Below are 15,492 nucleotides of genomic sequence, written 5' to 3'. Positions count from 1 at the left end.
ACATTGCGTCTTTCGCAGAAATTTGCACGAAAAGCATCGCACGCGTGCAATATCGAGCGATTCCGCGTTTCGAAACCGCACACTTCGGAACGTATTGTTGCTTTGCAGTCCCGGAAATGCACTTGAGCACGCATCCCTATTTCGCCGTAGCAGTCTTTCGTTCCCTGGTGCGAGAAACGCAATTCCTTTGTTCGCCAATCCTCCTCCCTGGTTAACAAGGACTCTTTTCTTTATCACGCGAACCTGCAACGTGTACTCTGCGTTTTACTGCTTCTTGGAGAGACCTAATATTACTTTCTGTCTAACGTGGCGATTATTGTTTCGTATGTTCGAACTTCCGGGCCTTGCAACTGGTGCGCAAGGTTTAGGCTCGAACTCGAGGGGTAGCTGCAAGGCCTGGAATTTCTGTTCCAGTGGAGTCTCGATATATGGCCGTGACGTAGAAAAAGTCATATAAATTCCTAAATTTGAAATTTCTAAATTCGCGAGACTGCACTGCACCTCCCGCGTTACTTCCTGATTGGATCGGTGACTTTCGTTCGAACCGTAAAATATCGGTTCCGGGTAAAAATTCCAACTGTCTCTGTTCACCTCGAGGGAAATAAAATAGATGATTTTCACACAGTACGCAGTTCAGTGAACTGTAAACAAAAGCAATGAAAGAAAATAACGCTATTTTTATATGTTGCATCGTCAGCCGTGGTAACCTATAGTTGTACGGAACTGTGCTTTGAGTTCTTCTCCTCTTTGTATTCGTGTATCGATTGGGCCAATTTCGTGTCACCCTCATTTCGATCCTCCCTCCTTGATGAAAAAGAAAAATGAAAAAAGTAATAATTTTTCAACGCGATCGCAATATTGCAGCGTACTCGGATGTCCACCGAAGAACCGCTGTTTCTTTGACTGTGGTTTCATGATTTTGACGAACGATATCGACCGTATTTTTTTATACTTTGTAAAGCTCGGGTTAAATATCGTTTCAAACGGTGTCGTTAGAAATTGTGAGAGGCATTCTCGTATGATTTGACGAAGAGTGTTCCGTTAATATTAGTATCATCATTAGCAGCTTAGAAACGAACGACAGAGATACAATTTCGGAAGATGATCCAAAGGATGCTCTTGCTCACAATTGATCTAGATTACTACATTAAGATTTACTATTATTGTATTATTATTACTATATCTACATTCCTTTTAAGAATCTACCACTATTACTTTACGAAACCATCTGTAAATAAGTATTTTGTATTCCTGCAAGAATAAAATTACGAATCATTATCGTTCGTCTAATAATTTCCACCCGCATGTAGAAAGTACGAGTCCAAGAAATCTTCTTCACAAACTTTATTCATGCATTCTTTCGATAATGGTTACAATACGTTTTTACTTCGGATAAATAACATATAAAATGTTACTAACAATTGACTTCTACAATTTTTTAACATTTGTAGTATACGATAATATCGTTCAAAATTTTAACATTAACCACAAAGAATAATAAACTAGCAATCCAGATATACGTGAAAGTATTCATTCCTTTAAATTCCAGTAGATAAGCGGCCAATAACCACAGAGCTTGGCTGAAGATCCAAATAAAACATAAACATAGTGATCTACGAATGCTTAATCCAAAACGCGGGAGACACAATGGTAAAAGCGATAAGTACCAGAAGAAGTACTGAGATGTTAACACTGGATTGTATGTTACCACCACCATAGCTTGCGTGAACATTGCAAATGGTAATTGAGACTTGTCCGAGTATTTGTACGACAATAACAATAGCAATAATAACTGAGGCAGAAACGTAAGGGTTTTTTGAATTATACTCGATGGTTGATTCGCCGATAAATATAACATGTAAAAATAAACCGAGAAGTTATGTTTCGTGTCCTTGCGCGTTAAGTGATAAAGGAAGCTCTCGTAAAGATACTTGTAACCATAGAAATAGTAATTTATAACGGCTAATAAAACTGTCAGACAAACGCAACTAAGTACCAACTTGATCTGATTTTTGTTTGGCATCAAGTAATTTTTGCTGCGAAGAGAAAAATACATGGGTATACTAAAAATTAGAGGATATAATCTAAAGTGAATTGATATAGCGTGCAAGAAACCTGCTTGAATATATTTGTCTTGAAGAAACGTGTATAAGGTTAACATAACTAAAAGAACGGCTACGGAATCTGCATTTCCCCTGGTTGAAATTATAATTACGAAAGGGTTGTACAACCATAACAAAGTACAAATACTCTTTAAGTTCTCGTTGGTATGCTGCAATGATAAAATTTTATGTATCAAAATTCCTACTAAAATGTCAACAAAAGAAAACAGGATTTTTCCGAAACTCTCGTGCAGAAAGATATTAGGCGTTAAAAGCAAAGCTAATAAGGGTGTGTAGCGGTAAGTAGATCGTTCAAAGGGGGATGATCCTTGTACCATGTGTCTCGCTGCATCGGTAAACACTGTATAATCAACATCAGTGTATGGAACACTGAATGTTTTATCGTGAAAATATGAGTAAGTAACTAAAGTTATTCTAATTAAATAAGCTAATGTACAGTGTCCCTTAAGTGATAGTTTAGCCATTTTAAAAAGCAAAATATACTTTTTATAAAATCTACCAATTAAACATAAAGTCTCTGTTCCATTTAATACAAGATCACTTTTTATAATCTTGTATTGTTTTTTACAGCAGCTTTCATCAGACAAGCTTTAAACTCCTTGAATTCACTGTCACAATCATGTTTGTTCAAGTTAGATTTTGCCAATACACACGCAGCATATTTAGCACCAGATTCGTGACACTGTGCAACTATAATTGGATATTTTCTAAATCGTTCTTTCGCTTTTTTTACTGCTTCCATCTTTTATAAACAAACTATATTAAATATTGTTTAATATATGTTTTTACTATCTATTGATACATTACTGGTTTGATAACATTGTCTTGTTTATGTATGTATGGGTTTGTTTTTACGTGGAGGTTCATTAAATCCCATTTCATAGATTGTCCACGCAGCATAAGCTACTCCACAGGTTATAGTAATTCTACGATAGAATCTTATTTTTTCTGACAACATGATGGATTTATCTTTGAACCTTTCTCTGAAATGAAAATCAAAAAACAAATGGTGGTTAATGGTTCCCAAGGACGAAATAATTAAAAAAGATTTGTTAAACTTACATAATCTACTGTGTTATGCTCGTAAGGTTTTGAAGTATCTATACCGTCGCAAACTATTGACACAGCAGCATGTACCATGCAACACTTCCTTATTTCTTCTATTACCGATTCACAGCGTGACGGTTGATAAACATTGTCTGAAATATAGGTTAAAGATATAGGTTAAAAATAATAAATGAATTAAAAGGAATCTTAAAGCACGAACCTTTTAAGCACTGCTGTAATTTGCATGCAAATTTTTTACAAGGATCAACTGTTGTCATGCGAAAATCGGGGATATTCTTCCTGATCTTAAAAAATAATTAAATAAAGGTTACGTAAGTTCACCGATACAATCGTCACAGTTGCGTTTTACAATCAGAATTAATCAAATTAAAATTCTATAATTTAGAACAAATGAAATACTAATCATTTAATAAATAACTACTTGGGCGTTAACAAAAGACGTGGAAAAATCTTGATTCTTACAAGTTATTGTAAGCGAATTACGAACTCAACATAACCTCACCTATGACAAAAGTTGCTGCCGAATGTAGATGGCACCTGGAGTGTCCTCCTAACAGCAGCCGACACGAACTTTTTTTTATATACATAGTCATCAACGAATGTCTTGTTAGGTTAAATTATACAAATTGTGTATCAGTATTTACAACATTACAATGTTGGGGAAAATTAAAACGAAGCAAGAAAAGGGAGGTAAGTAATAAAGTATCAATTAATTCGTTACTCCTAATATTTTTAACAATTTATATTGCTGATCGTTTATAGTGTTTACTACAGGTTATGTTTTGTTTAATGACATTGTATATACATAAGTATAAAATGTTCTTTATGTATTACAATTCAAATCAGATTAAAAATTGTTTATAATCTCTGTACTTTATTCACCTACACAACAAACAATATAACTACTAGGGTACAATATACATTTATTTTTTCCAGAGATTATTGCATATAGCGAAGCAGCTGTTGTAAATAATGCTGCTGTAGTAGAATATTGCAGGATATCAATGGCAGCTTTATCAGGTGGTACAGCTGGTTTACTAGGGTTAACAGGTTTATATGGCTTTGGTTTTTACATTTTTGCTGTATTTGGATTATGGGTAAGTATTAGGTATTTGGTGGGATTAAAATACAATAATGTACATCAACAATTAAGCTTGAAATATATTTGCAGGCAATGTTACTATTGAAAGCTGGAGGACAGTGGAAAAAATATTTTATAAGCAGACGGAATCTCTTGACAAGCGGATTTTTTGGAGGTCTTTTTGTATCCTTTAAATAATTGTCAAATAATGCATTTCAGATTGTTATTAAAGTATTTTCCTTAACAGAAACTATTGAAATGAACAGACATATGTGCTATTTTGGACGTATCCTTTAAAACCATAATTATCTTTGTTTCAGTATGAAAATGAGATTAGATATTCATCAGGTATATTGTCTATTTTCCTTAATTCCAAATTAGATTTTTATATGGTATGGTACATGTATACTGATCAAAAGTATATTTAGGTCTAAGGTTTATATTTTTTAACTAAATAGGTATGTCGTTAATTAATTGAATATATCACAAACAATTGCCAGTCGCTGAACAGAGTAATAACATTGTTGAAAAAGCACTATGTGATTTATTGTATATGTATGTACATAGGACACTTTCAAAAATATATTTATTCCATCGTTCCATCCGTTTAATCGTGTTCATTATTGTACCTTTCTTCAAGCACAAATTGTTGCATTAAATATATTTATATCTACATTTATTTTCTTGTGTATGTAACATGTATGTAACGAATTATATATTAGACAAATAATGTAAAACAGTGAATAAATTTGTTAAATGGTTAAAGCATTGTTCTAATGAAACATTTGAATCCCTCCTTTATTTAATTATGGACGTAAATAAACGAATACATATTTCGCATCAAGTAAAACATTCCAATTTAAAAATAAAGCTTTTTACAATCTCTTCATTTTCGAAAGGACGATCGACAATAGCACTGATTTGTACTTAATATGCTCAAATTTTTATTATAATTTTGAGTTACTATGGTAGTTACAAATCACGAATCGGAAAGAGTTATACTGGCAGTGAAAAGATAAATTTCGTTAAGCGTCGTCAGCGCAAGAGTAAGCAAAATTTTCTGTTACATCGTCGTGTGGGTAATTGAAGAGGGTCAATGATCAAGAGAATTAAATTTTCGTTTCGGAACTTTGTTCAGGAACAGGTGCACTCTCGCACTGACAATTTTCCGAGATGTCCTCCAAAGGTGTTCCCTTTTCGAGGCCTTCCAGCTTCCTTTCTTGATCCATCTTCTCCAGTTCGTTTTTGCTCAAGTGATAAACTATTCCAGCACCGTATCCATCTCCTAGCACGTTTATCGAAGTCCTGATTCGGTCCCTTAAAATAAAAATTGAATTATGTAGCAATTGTTCGATACGATTTGAATAAAAAAAAAATTGTAAGCTTACAGTAACCAATCGACTGCGAACAACAAAGAAATATCATCGGTGGGCAAACCCAACGCCGTAAGCACGATCAACATTGTAATCAGGGCAGCACTGGGAATACTAGCAGCCCCTATACTTGCCAAGGTGGCCGTAAGGCTGTATGTACGAAGGAGAGCGTAAATAGATAATGAAGTTGGTACTTGTAGCATTGATTCTACTAACCTGACTGTTATAACTTCGCCTATTCCCAACGAGATTCCATTCACCTGAGCAATGAAAATCGCGGCTACGGCCTCGTAAAGAGCCGTCCCGTCCATGTTCACCGTAGCTCCTACGGCTACCACGAACCGAGTCACTCGTGGATCGATTTTGTTATTTTCTTCGAGGCAACGGAAAGTTATGGGCAATGTAGCGGCACTGTAAACATCGAACACGAACATAAACCATTTTTCCAGGAGTTTAAGGTACACTTTGGTACAAGAAAAGAAGAGCTGATCGCTACCTCGACGCTGTTCCCAAGGCTGTTACCCAAGCCTGCATCATACCTTTGAAGAAGATGGCAGGATTCTTTCGAGTCAAGAACCAAAATATCGCCGGCAGAGTGATTATAGCGTGAATTAATAATCCCAGGATAACGGTCAGCATATACAGACCCAACATTTGTGCGGTCGCCGCCAGATTGGCGATCGACATTATCTTGCCAGCTATCAGACACATGATTCCGAACGGAGAGTACCTGTACGACATTAAAACTCGAACCGACGCTCTTCTCGGCCTGATCACGATTGGGGCGAGTAGCAAGGCCAACTACCAAGCGTGAAATTAAGTTGTGTCTCGATCGCTCACCACATCACAATGATGCCGACGAGTTGCATGATTATTTCGTTCAGTACCACGAAGAAGTCGACCATCAGTCTTCCACGAGGACCGATCTGTCCCGCTAGAAGGCCGAACGTGATACAGAACACTATCATGCCCATCACATTCGTCCCGTCCTTGTAGACCAACGTCGGTTCTAGGACGTAATCGCTTTGGTTCGTGCTCCCTACGACTATCACCTTCTTCTTCACGTACGCGGTCTGAGCCTGCTGGAAGCACGCCTGTACCAAGTTTTCCGGCACCATGTTTCTAGAAATGACATCCATCATTGCTGCTCGATAACTCTGTGCTTATTTCACGTACCTAACAATGTCGAGAATGGCATCCAAGGTGGAAACTTTAGCGTCGTCCGCCTTGGGTGCACTTATCGTGATCTTGATCCTGGGATCACCTGGATGGATCATTAGCACCATCATGATACCGACCACGGCTGCTAGGACGGTAGTCACCGTGTAATACGTTAACGCTCTGAATCCCATTCTTCCCGAACTTCTGGCGTCCAATTGTGCCATCCCTAGGGAAGATAGAACTTAGCAATTCAACGAATGACCGTTGGAATGTTGCATAATCACCAGCGATAAGCGAAGAAATAATAAGCGGTAATATGAACATCTTTAACAATCGCATCAGGAGTTCTCCGGGAAAACTGATGAGAGTAATGGCCTGTGGCGAAGGATTGAATAACCGACCGAGGAATCCAAGAATCAGACCCAACAGCACTCCGGCAATCGTCAGGATCAGGAGCATATTCTCCCTCATCCAATCTACCACCTGCTCGGCAACATCGTGCATACATACACTTTAGCAAACCTATTCCATTATTGGAAGATTAAGTAATCTAAAATACTTCTAAATTTTTAAAAGTTTGAAACCCCAAATTAAACATCTAAATTCCAAATCTTCAAACTCTCAATATAATCTGAAAATGTGATAGTTTGAAAACTTTTTAATAAATTCCCAAATTTTCCCTCGGGTAAATTGCTGTGCAGTTACTAACTGCCTGCAGTCTGTCAAGTGGCGACGTCTGCTGACGAACTTTCTCCTCGACCACGGTAGTTATCTTCTCGATCTCGTCGGAGGATGATCTGCAAATTGTTCCCGATCAGAAGATGGTTCAGAAACAAGTAGAAGATTGCAGGTCTTACGTGGCAGCTTCTTTAACCTCCGAGGTGCCCCTGAGGACCGCGACGGCCCCAGATATACGTTGACCCAGCGTCATCGTTGATTGATCTGGTACAACACGTCGCCTTAAGAATACGCGTTCAGCCTTCCTCTGGGCACGAGGAAGATCGTGGAAGACTTGTCCTCTATCATCCCGCGACTCTCATCCTTATATCTGCTTCTCCACGTATCATCGCCGTATAAATTATCATTGATCATCAAACTCTAACTCGAGGAAGATCTTAAACTGCAATTAGAAACTTGATTTTCATCGTTTCGTTCCGTGACGGTTAAACGTTAAAATTGTCCCATCAAGTCGTTCCTCGACGAATCGATTAACGAAAGGTCGCGAACGTCGAGGAGTATTCATGCAAATCGACGCAGCATCCAAACCGGAACGAAGAAGATTTGGTTTCTCGCAGAAGGTCGCACCTGAATCGCCGAGTAACCGATGCACCGTTTCAGGATCACTGAACTGATACGATAGAATCGTATAACGAGCTAAGTGACATCCGTAATCCGTGGATCTTGGCAGGTCTTTTACGCGCAATGGACCACTGCCGAGCGACTACTACCGTATGATCGAATCCCCGGGACTTGGCTAGGTATCGCGTCGTTACGATCTGCCATCACGTAGATAATGTGCCCCATCCAGGAAGCTGATTAGAGCTCGCGAGGAGACGGAGGGTGAACGCTGACGGAGGAAAGGGAGACGCGTCGGAGAGCGAAAGAGACGGCCGGCACAGGAAGAGGGCACTCATCACAACGGGTCGCACGGCACTGAATAAGCAGAAGGGAGAAAAATATGTACCACGCGAGTCTGTTTCATCGAAATAGATCCGTCTTTATTGGGTCCACGGCATCGGTTAAATTGCTCTAAATGGAGAACACCAGAACGGTTCATCCCTTGACGCGCAACCCCCCACGGTGTGATTGAAACGTGTGTTACGTACACGAAACGATGTCATCTTCTAATCGTTCTTACATTCCTTCTTCCACGAAACTCCTATATTTTACCCGTAACAATGTTCAATCATCGTTGCAACTACGAAAATGGCTTCAGATTTCTTACTCGCATCGTTTCGTTAAACGAAATGTACATAAACTTTCATTGGGATTTAATTATTTCAAAATAGCTTTGCGTAAATACGACATATTTTAGAGACTTACTCTCCCAACTGTACGAGCGATTATTTGTAGATGGGACAAATCTTAATCGAGTGTCCGACAACTCGATACGTCGTCACGTATTTGCCAGCTAACGAGTCGGAGTATTAAAGTACACTCGGGAGAAAGATTGTAGGCGTACCTATTGTATGCACGTGCTATTTGGAAGACCTGGTTCCGTCGAATCAAAAGCAACATGTTAATTTGTTCTCCATTGCCAAGCTGAAGAATAAATCACGTCCAGTGAAGATGCGTATCGTTTTCGCTTCGTTGAAATGTTCATCAAGAACTCTGCAGCCTTGACCAATATACAGAATCGTGCAAAATGGTCATTTGAAAATATACGCAAGATTTATCGTCGCGTTATTATAGGATTTCTGATTATCGAATTCGCGGAACGAATTGTTGAAACCACAATGGAATTTGCTGTTACATTTTCCGTAATTGATGACCAGCTCGTTCATTTTAATCTCGTTACATTCATCAGAATTTTTATCAGATCGAAATTGGAACGTTTATGGTGACTTATTTTGAAAGCATGTAGGATATGGACCAATTTGTAGGGCCCCTTTGTATATCCGTTGGAAGGTAACCTAATTTCTGCAACGATGGCTACGTACGTCTATATACAAACCAATATCAGGCTCACTATGGATCGCAGATGTGTAATACGAGAATAAGTCAATTGTCATCTTGAAGCATTCTACACTTTATTAAACATGGTGTACAAAAATTCCCTTCTTGCAGGCGTCTTGATAGCTGAAAATGTTGAAGTCATCCTAATGTCTGTTTCTTTAAATTCGTATTTCCAACAATTCACATACTCGCAATATGTTTTTATGCTATTCTACGCAGATGTCGAATGTATTTCGACGGAAATGGCCCACGAAAACATTGGCGTAACTCAAACTTTTGTATTGACCACATTTCTTTTGCTAAACAAAATCCTCATAAATACATGCATAAATGTAATGAAAGAACTATAAAATGGCTTCAGGAATTAAAAAAACATTGTATTACTTTTCTCATCACTGGATCAAATGTTGATTTTGTTAATTTTACTGCTACTTATGCCTTTGTTATTCTTAATTTTGTGAAAAATACCATATTTTGGAAGAACAGCTTCACCTTAGTCAGTTGTTACGCCAATGAAGATGACACATGCCAGTCCAACTCGATAACATCAATACTTATTTTACCAAATGTGAAATATTTTCAAGATGGAAGGGCGCAACCTTAAAATAAGAACGACGTTCGACTCATCTCACAATCCTGTGCCTGCCCGAAGAAGATTCACATACTTCCGTTTTACAATTTCCTCAAATTTTGTAGAAACATGTGCGGAGTAATTACAGTTAAAATATTAATTCTGTGTCTGGTGCTCGATGCAGTCTGCGCTTATCAAAGAAGACCATGGAACGCTGAAAATACAGAAAGACCAGGGTGAGATTTTAACATTTTAGCTTTTAAGTACATAAAGGTAAAATGTTGAGCAAGAGATTTAAATTATCTAGTCATATGGTAATTACATGTTTTCTTTTTTAGACCCAACGTGTGTGCCGTAGAAGTGAACGACGATATAAATTACACTTATTACACCGAGAGCCAGCAGTGGAATCCGCGAAAAATTTGCGGCAAGCAAACGTAAGCATAATTTCTCGTTGATTTTAATGCAGCCCTTATTTGTATACTTCAGTACTTACATTTGCTTTGCAGATTTGTCAGATACGAATGCTGCGCAGGATATTACAGGGTCGCTGGTCATCCCGGTTGCACGGGAGGTACTTTATTTAATTTACTTTAAATCCTGCACATAATACCAAGTTATTACTCTGTCTTTTTGCAGTGAAGCCGTTAATTAATCTGATAGAAACAGCACGACGTGCGGGTGCAATGAAATTTGCAAAACTGATCGAAAACTCGAATTTTGCGGAAGAATTGAGGGGTGGCTCTCCGTTGACGCTATTTGTTCCTTCTGACGTTGCTTTTGATGTAAGTTAAAAACTGGTTTAAGTCATTTGTATTGATATTACAATGTCTAAGAAATTGAAAATTTACATACTTAAGTCTGAAATCAAAATTAAAAATAGGTGGTAATATACTTCTTGCACCACTTTTCGATGCAACCGATTCAATTACCCATTCATAACTACCTCAGCTAATTTTTTTGTTCACAGAATTACCTGAGAGTAAAGGGTATTCAACCAGAATGGCTGCACGACGGCAACAGGTACATAAATTTAATTGCAAATCACATAACGAATAAACGGGTGCTATCGAGTCAATGGCAAGAAAACTTATTGATCCCATCGAGACTACAGGGAAACGTTCTGAGGGTTAATAAATTTCCCAGTGGGGTAAGTAGCACCTCGCGCAAGGTTGCCCAACATAAACGATACAAATTATTCACCAAGCGATCCGGTTCGCACAGATGGAAACAGTAAATTGTCATCGGATTATTCGCAAGGATCAAATTGCCTGCAATGGAGTTGTACACGTAATTGACGGTGTATTGGATCTTGCATTGGCACAGAATTCGGACATAATTCAACTTGCTGCGAGGGACGGTAGATTCCAGATATTTATGAAGGCCCTTGAAAACAGCGAATTCGCGCACAGGATTAGGTACAACGAAATGCCCTGCACGATTTTTGCACCCACGGATGATGCTTTTCACGGCATTCCTCGGGGACAGTTGAATGACATGCTCGCAAACCGAGATGCATTAAATGGTAAAAAATTAAAATCAAAATATTCATCTGCTCATTTGAATTGTTTGATTTTACATTTTTTATAGCAATGATTGCTCATCATATTGTTACCCATCCTGTCTGTATGTCTAACGTTATTTCGGAGTACCATGCACCCACCATGCAGCAGCAGTTGCTCACACTAAATTGTGGTCCACATGGACCGATCGTGGATCATGCAAATCTAAGAAATGAGATGTACCATGGAGAAAATGGAATGTTGTATATTCTCGATCGTGTATTGCTTCCGGATCGAGGTAAATATACTTCTGTATATGACACTGAGGAATTTACGAGCTGAATCTGTTTTAGCCAAATCGATTATGGATTTGATGAAAGAAGAAGGGGTGTTTACGTTCCTGAAGATAATCAGAACAGCTGAGTTGGAAGAAACGTTGAGACATTTGAAACGTCTTACAATATTCGCTCCATCAGAAGCAGCGATGTATTGTATGTATTTAATATAAATAGAAATATGTTCTTTTTAATCTTTTAAAATATTTGTCTGCAGCTCTCTCGAAACACCAGCTTGTAGAGCTGCAGAGGAATAAGGAAAGTGCTAGGAGATTCGTTTTCAATCACATAGTTCAGGGAGCGTATTTCACGTACGAAATTAGTAACAATCAAGTAAGTTACAGTTTAATTTCTTCGTGAACACGTTCTTATTTTAAAATTTATTATAGGTAGCCAGAACTCTTGAAACGGAGATTCCTTTACGCTTTCAAGTATACCCAGGAAACTTTGGAATAGAGAATGCTTTGATTGTAAAAGCCGACAGAGAATGCACCAACGGCGTTTTACATATTATAAACCATGTTTTACATCCCGCCGAGGAATCTTTAGATAATATTTTAAGAAGAGATGGTAATTTCAGGTAATTTTCATATTCCACAAATTATGCTTTTCAAACAGTACCGTTAGCGTCATCTGGAGTTGAGTCTGAAAACTGACAGAGCATAGTTCTTTTGTTAAACAGATTTTGCCGTTAAATTAACAATAGTATATTGTTCTCACACGACAGTAGCGCATTGTATTGTTAACAAAAGAGCACAGAAGCTTATAATAAAAGGGGAATTGTTAACTTGTGGTTTGTTAATTTCACCGCTTCCCAGGTGATGACGACACTAGTACTGTTTGGAGAGCGCGCAGTAATATGAAATTTAAAAACGTAGAAACCTTGCATATTTTACGTATATCAAGTATAATATTATCTCTCAATAACTATTATTTATAAATAGTTACAATTTCCCAAGTTACAAGATGTCTCAGAGCTTCGAAACAAGTATAAAAATTCATTTACATCAATGTTTATTTAATAAACAGCATTTGCCAGTAAAATAAATTTGAAGTTACGATGAAAGAATGACTCGTGCGTCGTATAATTTCTGTCGCATTTTATATTATTGCTATTCGACTTTGTCGAATGTCTCATTTACGTAAATATCATTTACGTAACCTTTTCTTCTCAAATAGTTACGACGATAAGATATATACAACCTACTGCATATAAAAGAAGCATTATCTTACACACCATGTAGTTATGGTTAAGATACTATTTACCGAGCGTTCTATACTATTAATTTTTGTATAAAGTCCACGAGAAATGTATAAAAACACCAGATATTTTGTCATTAACATTTTATTATTGAATCGATAAATTACTACTCTTGTTGCATGCAAAGTTCTCTTCAATTATGATCAAAGAATTCGTCGTCAATTGGTTTCACTGTTTGCATTGTACTCTGATCAATTACATGCTGCGACATTAGTGATACTCTATCTGTAGTAGTGTGTAATAACAGATAAGTTGCCATTATAGATATCTAACACCTAACGCCTGTCAGTTATATCAAGATATGTATTTCCGCCTACTTTATCATCATGACTATTTGAGAATATCTAATAGGTTACATAAATGACATTAGAGACAGTAGACAAAGTCATATAAATGTGGAAACCAAACACGGTAGGACTTATACATCAATCTATGAATCACATCTTAATAACTTCAGTACACTTCGAATAAATGTTTACTCAATTTTTTTAAAGCTAGACTTCAACCAAGATCGTCAATTTTTCCTTTTGTTTATTTCTGTAGTTAGATGTCTAAGACACCCAGTACAAACTTTTCATTTCTTAAATACAAATTACTGTGATGCAATTTTCCTTCTAAAATTATTGCAGCATTTGGTTGGATGCAATGGAAAGAATAAAAAAAGTCCAGCCGCAAATATATTATCAATTCAAACACCCAAATTCTTCGTGCACGTACTTTATACCTTCTGACCAGGCATTCAAACGGCTGGGGAACGTGAAACTTCAGAAATTGTTGCAAGATAATAACTACTTATCGAAGGTACTATCGTGAAAGAAACATTAAAATTGGGAATAAGATTTTTATTATTTTTTAGGTGATGAAAAATCACATCGTGGATAATATGATGATTTCCGAAAGCTTCAGACCGGACCTTCAATATACCTTGAAGACTAAAGGAGACATGGTATACGTTGTACGAAAAGACAACAAAGTATTGGTGAGTAATTTCATTTATTAAAAAAGTTAGAATTTTATAATTAATTTGTTCTTTTAGGTGGACGACGCAACTCTCGTGAAGTGCGATATTTTAAATAAAGCTGGAGTGGCTCACGAAATAAACTCGGTACTGCTGCCTGAACATTGCTCGCGGTACAGAAAAACATTTAATGGAATGGGAAAAAAACTATGCTAATTAAAATAAATCACAAATGTGAATATTTAATGTTATTTTAACTTTTTATGAGTTATAAATATAAATGTATTCTATACTATTCTGCAGAGTAAAAAGTGTTAATGATTATTCGGACAACCTATTTATAAGTAACACAGAAAAAAATTTGAACTCTGTATACGAGTGAAATGCTGCTAACTGCGCAAAATGGCTATAGGTATTTTCGTTGCTTCATGCAGTTGGCCACTCTTACAAATTTGTTTAGTCGCAAGCGTCTACCGGGATTAGTGTATGCCTAATTGTATGAGATCATGACACTTGACACGAACAAAGAAAGACACAATTTGTTTAATAGCCTCTCTATTTTATTGAAAGCCGTTGAAAATGAACGGACAATTGTGGATCTTCGGAACGAAGCGTCAGTATGTGGGATCGTGGAGCACGCAGACGCGTAAGCGGTTTTCATTTGAGTATAGCTTTATTATTGGTCTAGTTTGTTCAAGTGTTTTTTTGCTTTTTTCCTATTGCAGTTACATGAATATTGTAATGAGAGATTGCGTCTTTACTGATCCCAGAGGTGATTCATATAATTATGACATGTTTTTCGTTCAAGCACGAAACATACGTTTCGTTCATATTCCACCGAAAGTGAGTAATTTTAAAAGTTGCATTTTCCCGCAATTCCATGATAGAGTTATATGACATTATTTTTATTTTTAATACGAGCAACATCAAGTACATATAAACTACGTATCAAATACAGAAAATAACTAACGTTATAAACAGGTTATTTCGGACGTATTATTATACATAAACATATCTAACTGAATGTTCTTTCGTTGCATCGAAAAATTTATAAAAAAAAGTGTAACCAATTCAGATAATTTTGATTGATAATGCACTAACGTTAACACGTTATCTAGGTACTTTTCAATTCATAAGTTGATAACGTACTTCCTAGTTAGATTATCAAGTAAAAATTTCGAAATTTTATTCACAAGCAAATATTGATATTTACAGTTTAATTACTTGGCGATAAAATGCGCACCTTATAAACAAGATAACCGTATTCCACGTGTCAAGAAATGTTAAGGACTTTGCTCACATTGTCTAGTCAATTGAAAACTTTACAAGTGTATAATAATTTGAATAGTAAAACTGGTGTTCATTTAAAATCTTTTACTTCTT

General features: G+C 36.9%; 7 protein-coding genes across 11 annotated transcripts; 3 read left to right on the top strand and 4 right to left on the bottom strand.

Annotated features, from left to right (window-relative positions):
* Positions 1 to 1,329: 1,329 nt before the first annotated feature.
* LOC100881382 (Phosphatidylinositol glycan anchor biosynthesis class M) lies at positions 1,330 to 2,587 on the bottom strand. The gene has a single exon (XM_003702239.3). It carries the CDS (start codon positions 2,585 to 2,587, stop codon positions 1,439 to 1,441), a length of 1,149 nt encoding a protein of 382 aa, XP_003702287.2. The 3' UTR covers positions 1,330 to 1,438.
* On the bottom strand, positions 2,477 to 2,865 carry LOC105662183 (uncharacterized). The gene has a single exon (XM_012282855.2). It carries the CDS (start codon positions 2,863 to 2,865, stop codon positions 2,668 to 2,670), a length of 198 nt encoding a protein of 65 aa, XP_012138245.2. The 3' UTR covers positions 2,477 to 2,667.
* A 24-nt stretch (positions 2,866 to 2,889) lies between these two features.
* On the bottom strand, positions 2,890 to 3,784 carry LOC100881490 (cx9C motif-containing protein 4). 4 transcript variants are annotated; one of them, XM_012282852.2, is made up of 4 exons: positions 3,694 to 3,768; positions 3,391 to 3,475; positions 3,186 to 3,322; positions 2,890 to 3,106 (listed from the first exon to the last, which is right to left on the bottom strand). In XM_012282852.2, the coding sequence occupies exons 2-4, from the start codon at positions 3,446 to 3,448 to the stop codon at positions 3,089 to 3,091; spliced, it is 213 nt and encodes a 70-aa protein (XP_012138242.1). In that variant the 5' UTR covers positions 3,449 to 3,475; positions 3,694 to 3,768; the 3' UTR covers positions 2,890 to 3,088. The 4 variants fall into 4 exon arrangements, with proteins under 4 accessions (XP_012138242.1, XP_012138243.1, XP_012138244.1 ...); XM_012282853.2 differs by having other exon boundaries at positions 3,654 to 3,708; XM_012282854.2 differs by lacking the exon at positions 3,694 to 3,768 and adding an exon at positions 3,613 to 3,635.
* EMC6 (ER membrane protein complex subunit 6) lies at positions 3,741 to 4,883 on the top strand. Its single transcript, XM_003702168.3, has 5 exons — positions 3,741 to 3,881; positions 4,128 to 4,288; positions 4,363 to 4,455; positions 4,539 to 4,558; positions 4,654 to 4,883. The coding sequence occupies exons 1-5, from the start codon at positions 3,845 to 3,847 to the stop codon at positions 4,682 to 4,684; spliced, it is 342 nt and encodes a 113-aa protein (XP_003702216.1). The 5' UTR covers positions 3,741 to 3,844; the 3' UTR covers positions 4,685 to 4,883.
* Positions 4,539 to 8,285, bottom strand: Eaat-2 (excitatory amino acid transporter 2). 2 transcript variants are annotated; one of them, XM_003702241.3, is made up of 10 exons: positions 8,112 to 8,283; positions 7,664 to 7,926; positions 7,516 to 7,603; positions 7,091 to 7,289; positions 6,822 to 7,032; positions 6,486 to 6,767; positions 6,142 to 6,375; positions 5,862 to 6,056; positions 5,661 to 5,795; positions 4,539 to 5,589 (listed from the first exon to the last, which is right to left on the bottom strand). In XM_003702241.3, the coding sequence occupies exons 2-10, from the start codon at positions 7,735 to 7,737 to the stop codon at positions 5,382 to 5,384; spliced, it is 1,626 nt and encodes a 541-aa protein (XP_003702289.2). In that variant the 5' UTR covers positions 7,738 to 7,926; positions 8,112 to 8,283; the 3' UTR covers positions 4,539 to 5,381. The 2 variants fall into 2 exon arrangements, with proteins under 2 accessions (XP_003702289.2, XP_076394215.1); XM_076538100.1 differs by lacking the exon at positions 6,142 to 6,375 and having other exon boundaries at positions 8,112 to 8,285.
* A 1,492-nt stretch (positions 8,286 to 9,777) lies between these two features.
* LOC100881708 (periostin) lies at positions 9,778 to 14,420 on the top strand. The gene is made up of 13 exons (XM_012282877.2): positions 9,778 to 10,289; positions 10,392 to 10,490; positions 10,563 to 10,627; positions 10,693 to 10,838; positions 11,024 to 11,203; positions 11,278 to 11,578; positions 11,644 to 11,853; positions 11,909 to 12,046; positions 12,108 to 12,223; positions 12,280 to 12,470; positions 13,781 to 13,952; positions 14,008 to 14,130; positions 14,188 to 14,420. The coding sequence occupies exons 1-13, from the start codon at positions 10,183 to 10,185 to the stop codon at positions 14,323 to 14,325; spliced, it is 1,986 nt and encodes a 661-aa protein (XP_012138267.2). The 5' UTR covers positions 9,778 to 10,182; the 3' UTR covers positions 14,326 to 14,420.
* A 54-nt stretch (positions 14,421 to 14,474) lies between these two features.
* On the top strand, positions 14,475 to 15,479 carry LOC100881924 (U7 snRNA-associated Sm-like protein LSm10). Its single transcript, XM_076538103.1, has 3 exons — positions 14,475 to 14,755; positions 14,835 to 14,952; positions 15,325 to 15,479. The coding sequence occupies exons 1-3, from the start codon at positions 14,616 to 14,618 to the stop codon at positions 15,394 to 15,396; spliced, it is 330 nt and encodes a 109-aa protein (XP_076394218.1). The 5' UTR covers positions 14,475 to 14,615; the 3' UTR covers positions 15,397 to 15,479.
* The last annotated feature ends 13 nt before the right edge of the window (positions 15,480 to 15,492 follow it).

Source organism: Megachile rotundata, chromosome 12, assembly GCF_050947335.1.
Source record: "Megachile rotundata isolate GNS110a chromosome 12, iyMegRotu1, whole genome shotgun sequence".
NCBI classification, from domain to species: Eukaryota; Metazoa; Arthropoda; class Insecta; order Hymenoptera; family Megachilidae; genus Megachile; species Megachile rotundata.
The sequence above is the reverse complement of the archived record's forward strand: the minus strand, read 5'-3'. Positions and strand labels throughout refer to the sequence as shown.

Excerpts from the sequence above, each read along its gene's own strand:
- LOC100881382 (XM_003702239.3), bottom strand. The coding sequence starts at position 2,587 with ATGGCTAAACTATCACTTAAGGGACACTGTACATTAGCTTATTTAATT.
- LOC105662183 (XM_012282855.2), bottom strand. The coding sequence starts at position 2,865 with ATGGAAGCAGTAAAAAAAGCGAAAGAACGATTTAGAAAATATCCAATT.
- LOC100881490 (XM_076538104.1), bottom strand. The coding sequence starts at position 3,784 with ATGACTATGTATATAAAAAAAAGTTCGTGTCGGCTGCTGTTAGGAGGA. Across the intron at positions 3,323-3,693 it reads GGCAGCAACTTTTGTCATAG|ACAATGTTTATCAACCGTCA; the intron begins GTGAGGTTATGT and ends CCTATATTTCAG.
- EMC6 (XM_003702168.3), top strand. The coding sequence starts at position 3,845 with ATGTTGGGGAAAATTAAAACGAAGCAAGAAAAGGGAG. Across the intron at positions 4,289-4,362 it reads TTGCTGTATTTGGATTATGG|GCAATGTTACTATTGAAAGC; the intron begins GTAAGTATTAGG and ends ATATATTTGCAG. Across the intron at positions 4,559-4,653 it reads ACATATGTGCTATTTTGGAC|ATTTTTATATGGTATGGTAC; the intron begins GTATCCTTTAAA and ends ATTCCAAATTAG.
- Eaat-2 (XM_003702241.3), bottom strand. The coding sequence starts at position 7,737 with ATGACGCTGGGTCAACGTATATCTGGGGCCGTCGCGGTCCTCAGGGGC. Across the intron at positions 5,796-5,861 it reads GGCGAAGTTATAACAGTCAG|CCTTACGGCCACCTTGGCAA; the intron begins GTTAGTAGAATC and ends TCGTACATACAG. Across the intron at positions 5,590-5,660 it reads TTCGCAGTCGATTGGTTACT|GGACCGAATCAGGACTTCGA; the intron begins GTAAGCTTACAA and ends TTTTATTTTAAG.
- LOC100881708 (XM_012282877.2), top strand. The coding sequence starts at position 10,183 with ATGTGCGGAGTAATTACAGTTAAAATATTAATTCTGTGTCTGGTGCTC. Across the intron at positions 11,579-11,643 it reads AAACCGAGATGCATTAAATG|CAATGATTGCTCATCATATT; the intron begins GTAAAAAATTAA and ends CATTTTTTATAG. Across the intron at positions 12,224-12,279 it reads ACGAAATTAGTAACAATCAA|GTAGCCAGAACTCTTGAAAC; the intron begins GTAAGTTACAGT and ends AATTTATTATAG.
- LOC100881924 (XM_076538103.1), top strand. The coding sequence starts at position 14,616 with ATGACACTTGACACGAACAAAGAAAGACACAATTTGTTTAATAGCCTC. Across the intron at positions 14,756-14,834 it reads ATCGTGGAGCACGCAGACGC|TTACATGAATATTGTAATGA; the intron begins GTAAGCGGTTTT and ends TTCCTATTGCAG. Across the intron at positions 14,953-15,324 it reads TCGTTCATATTCCACCGAAA|TTTAATTACTTGGCGATAAA; the intron begins GTGAGTAATTTT and ends TGATATTTACAG.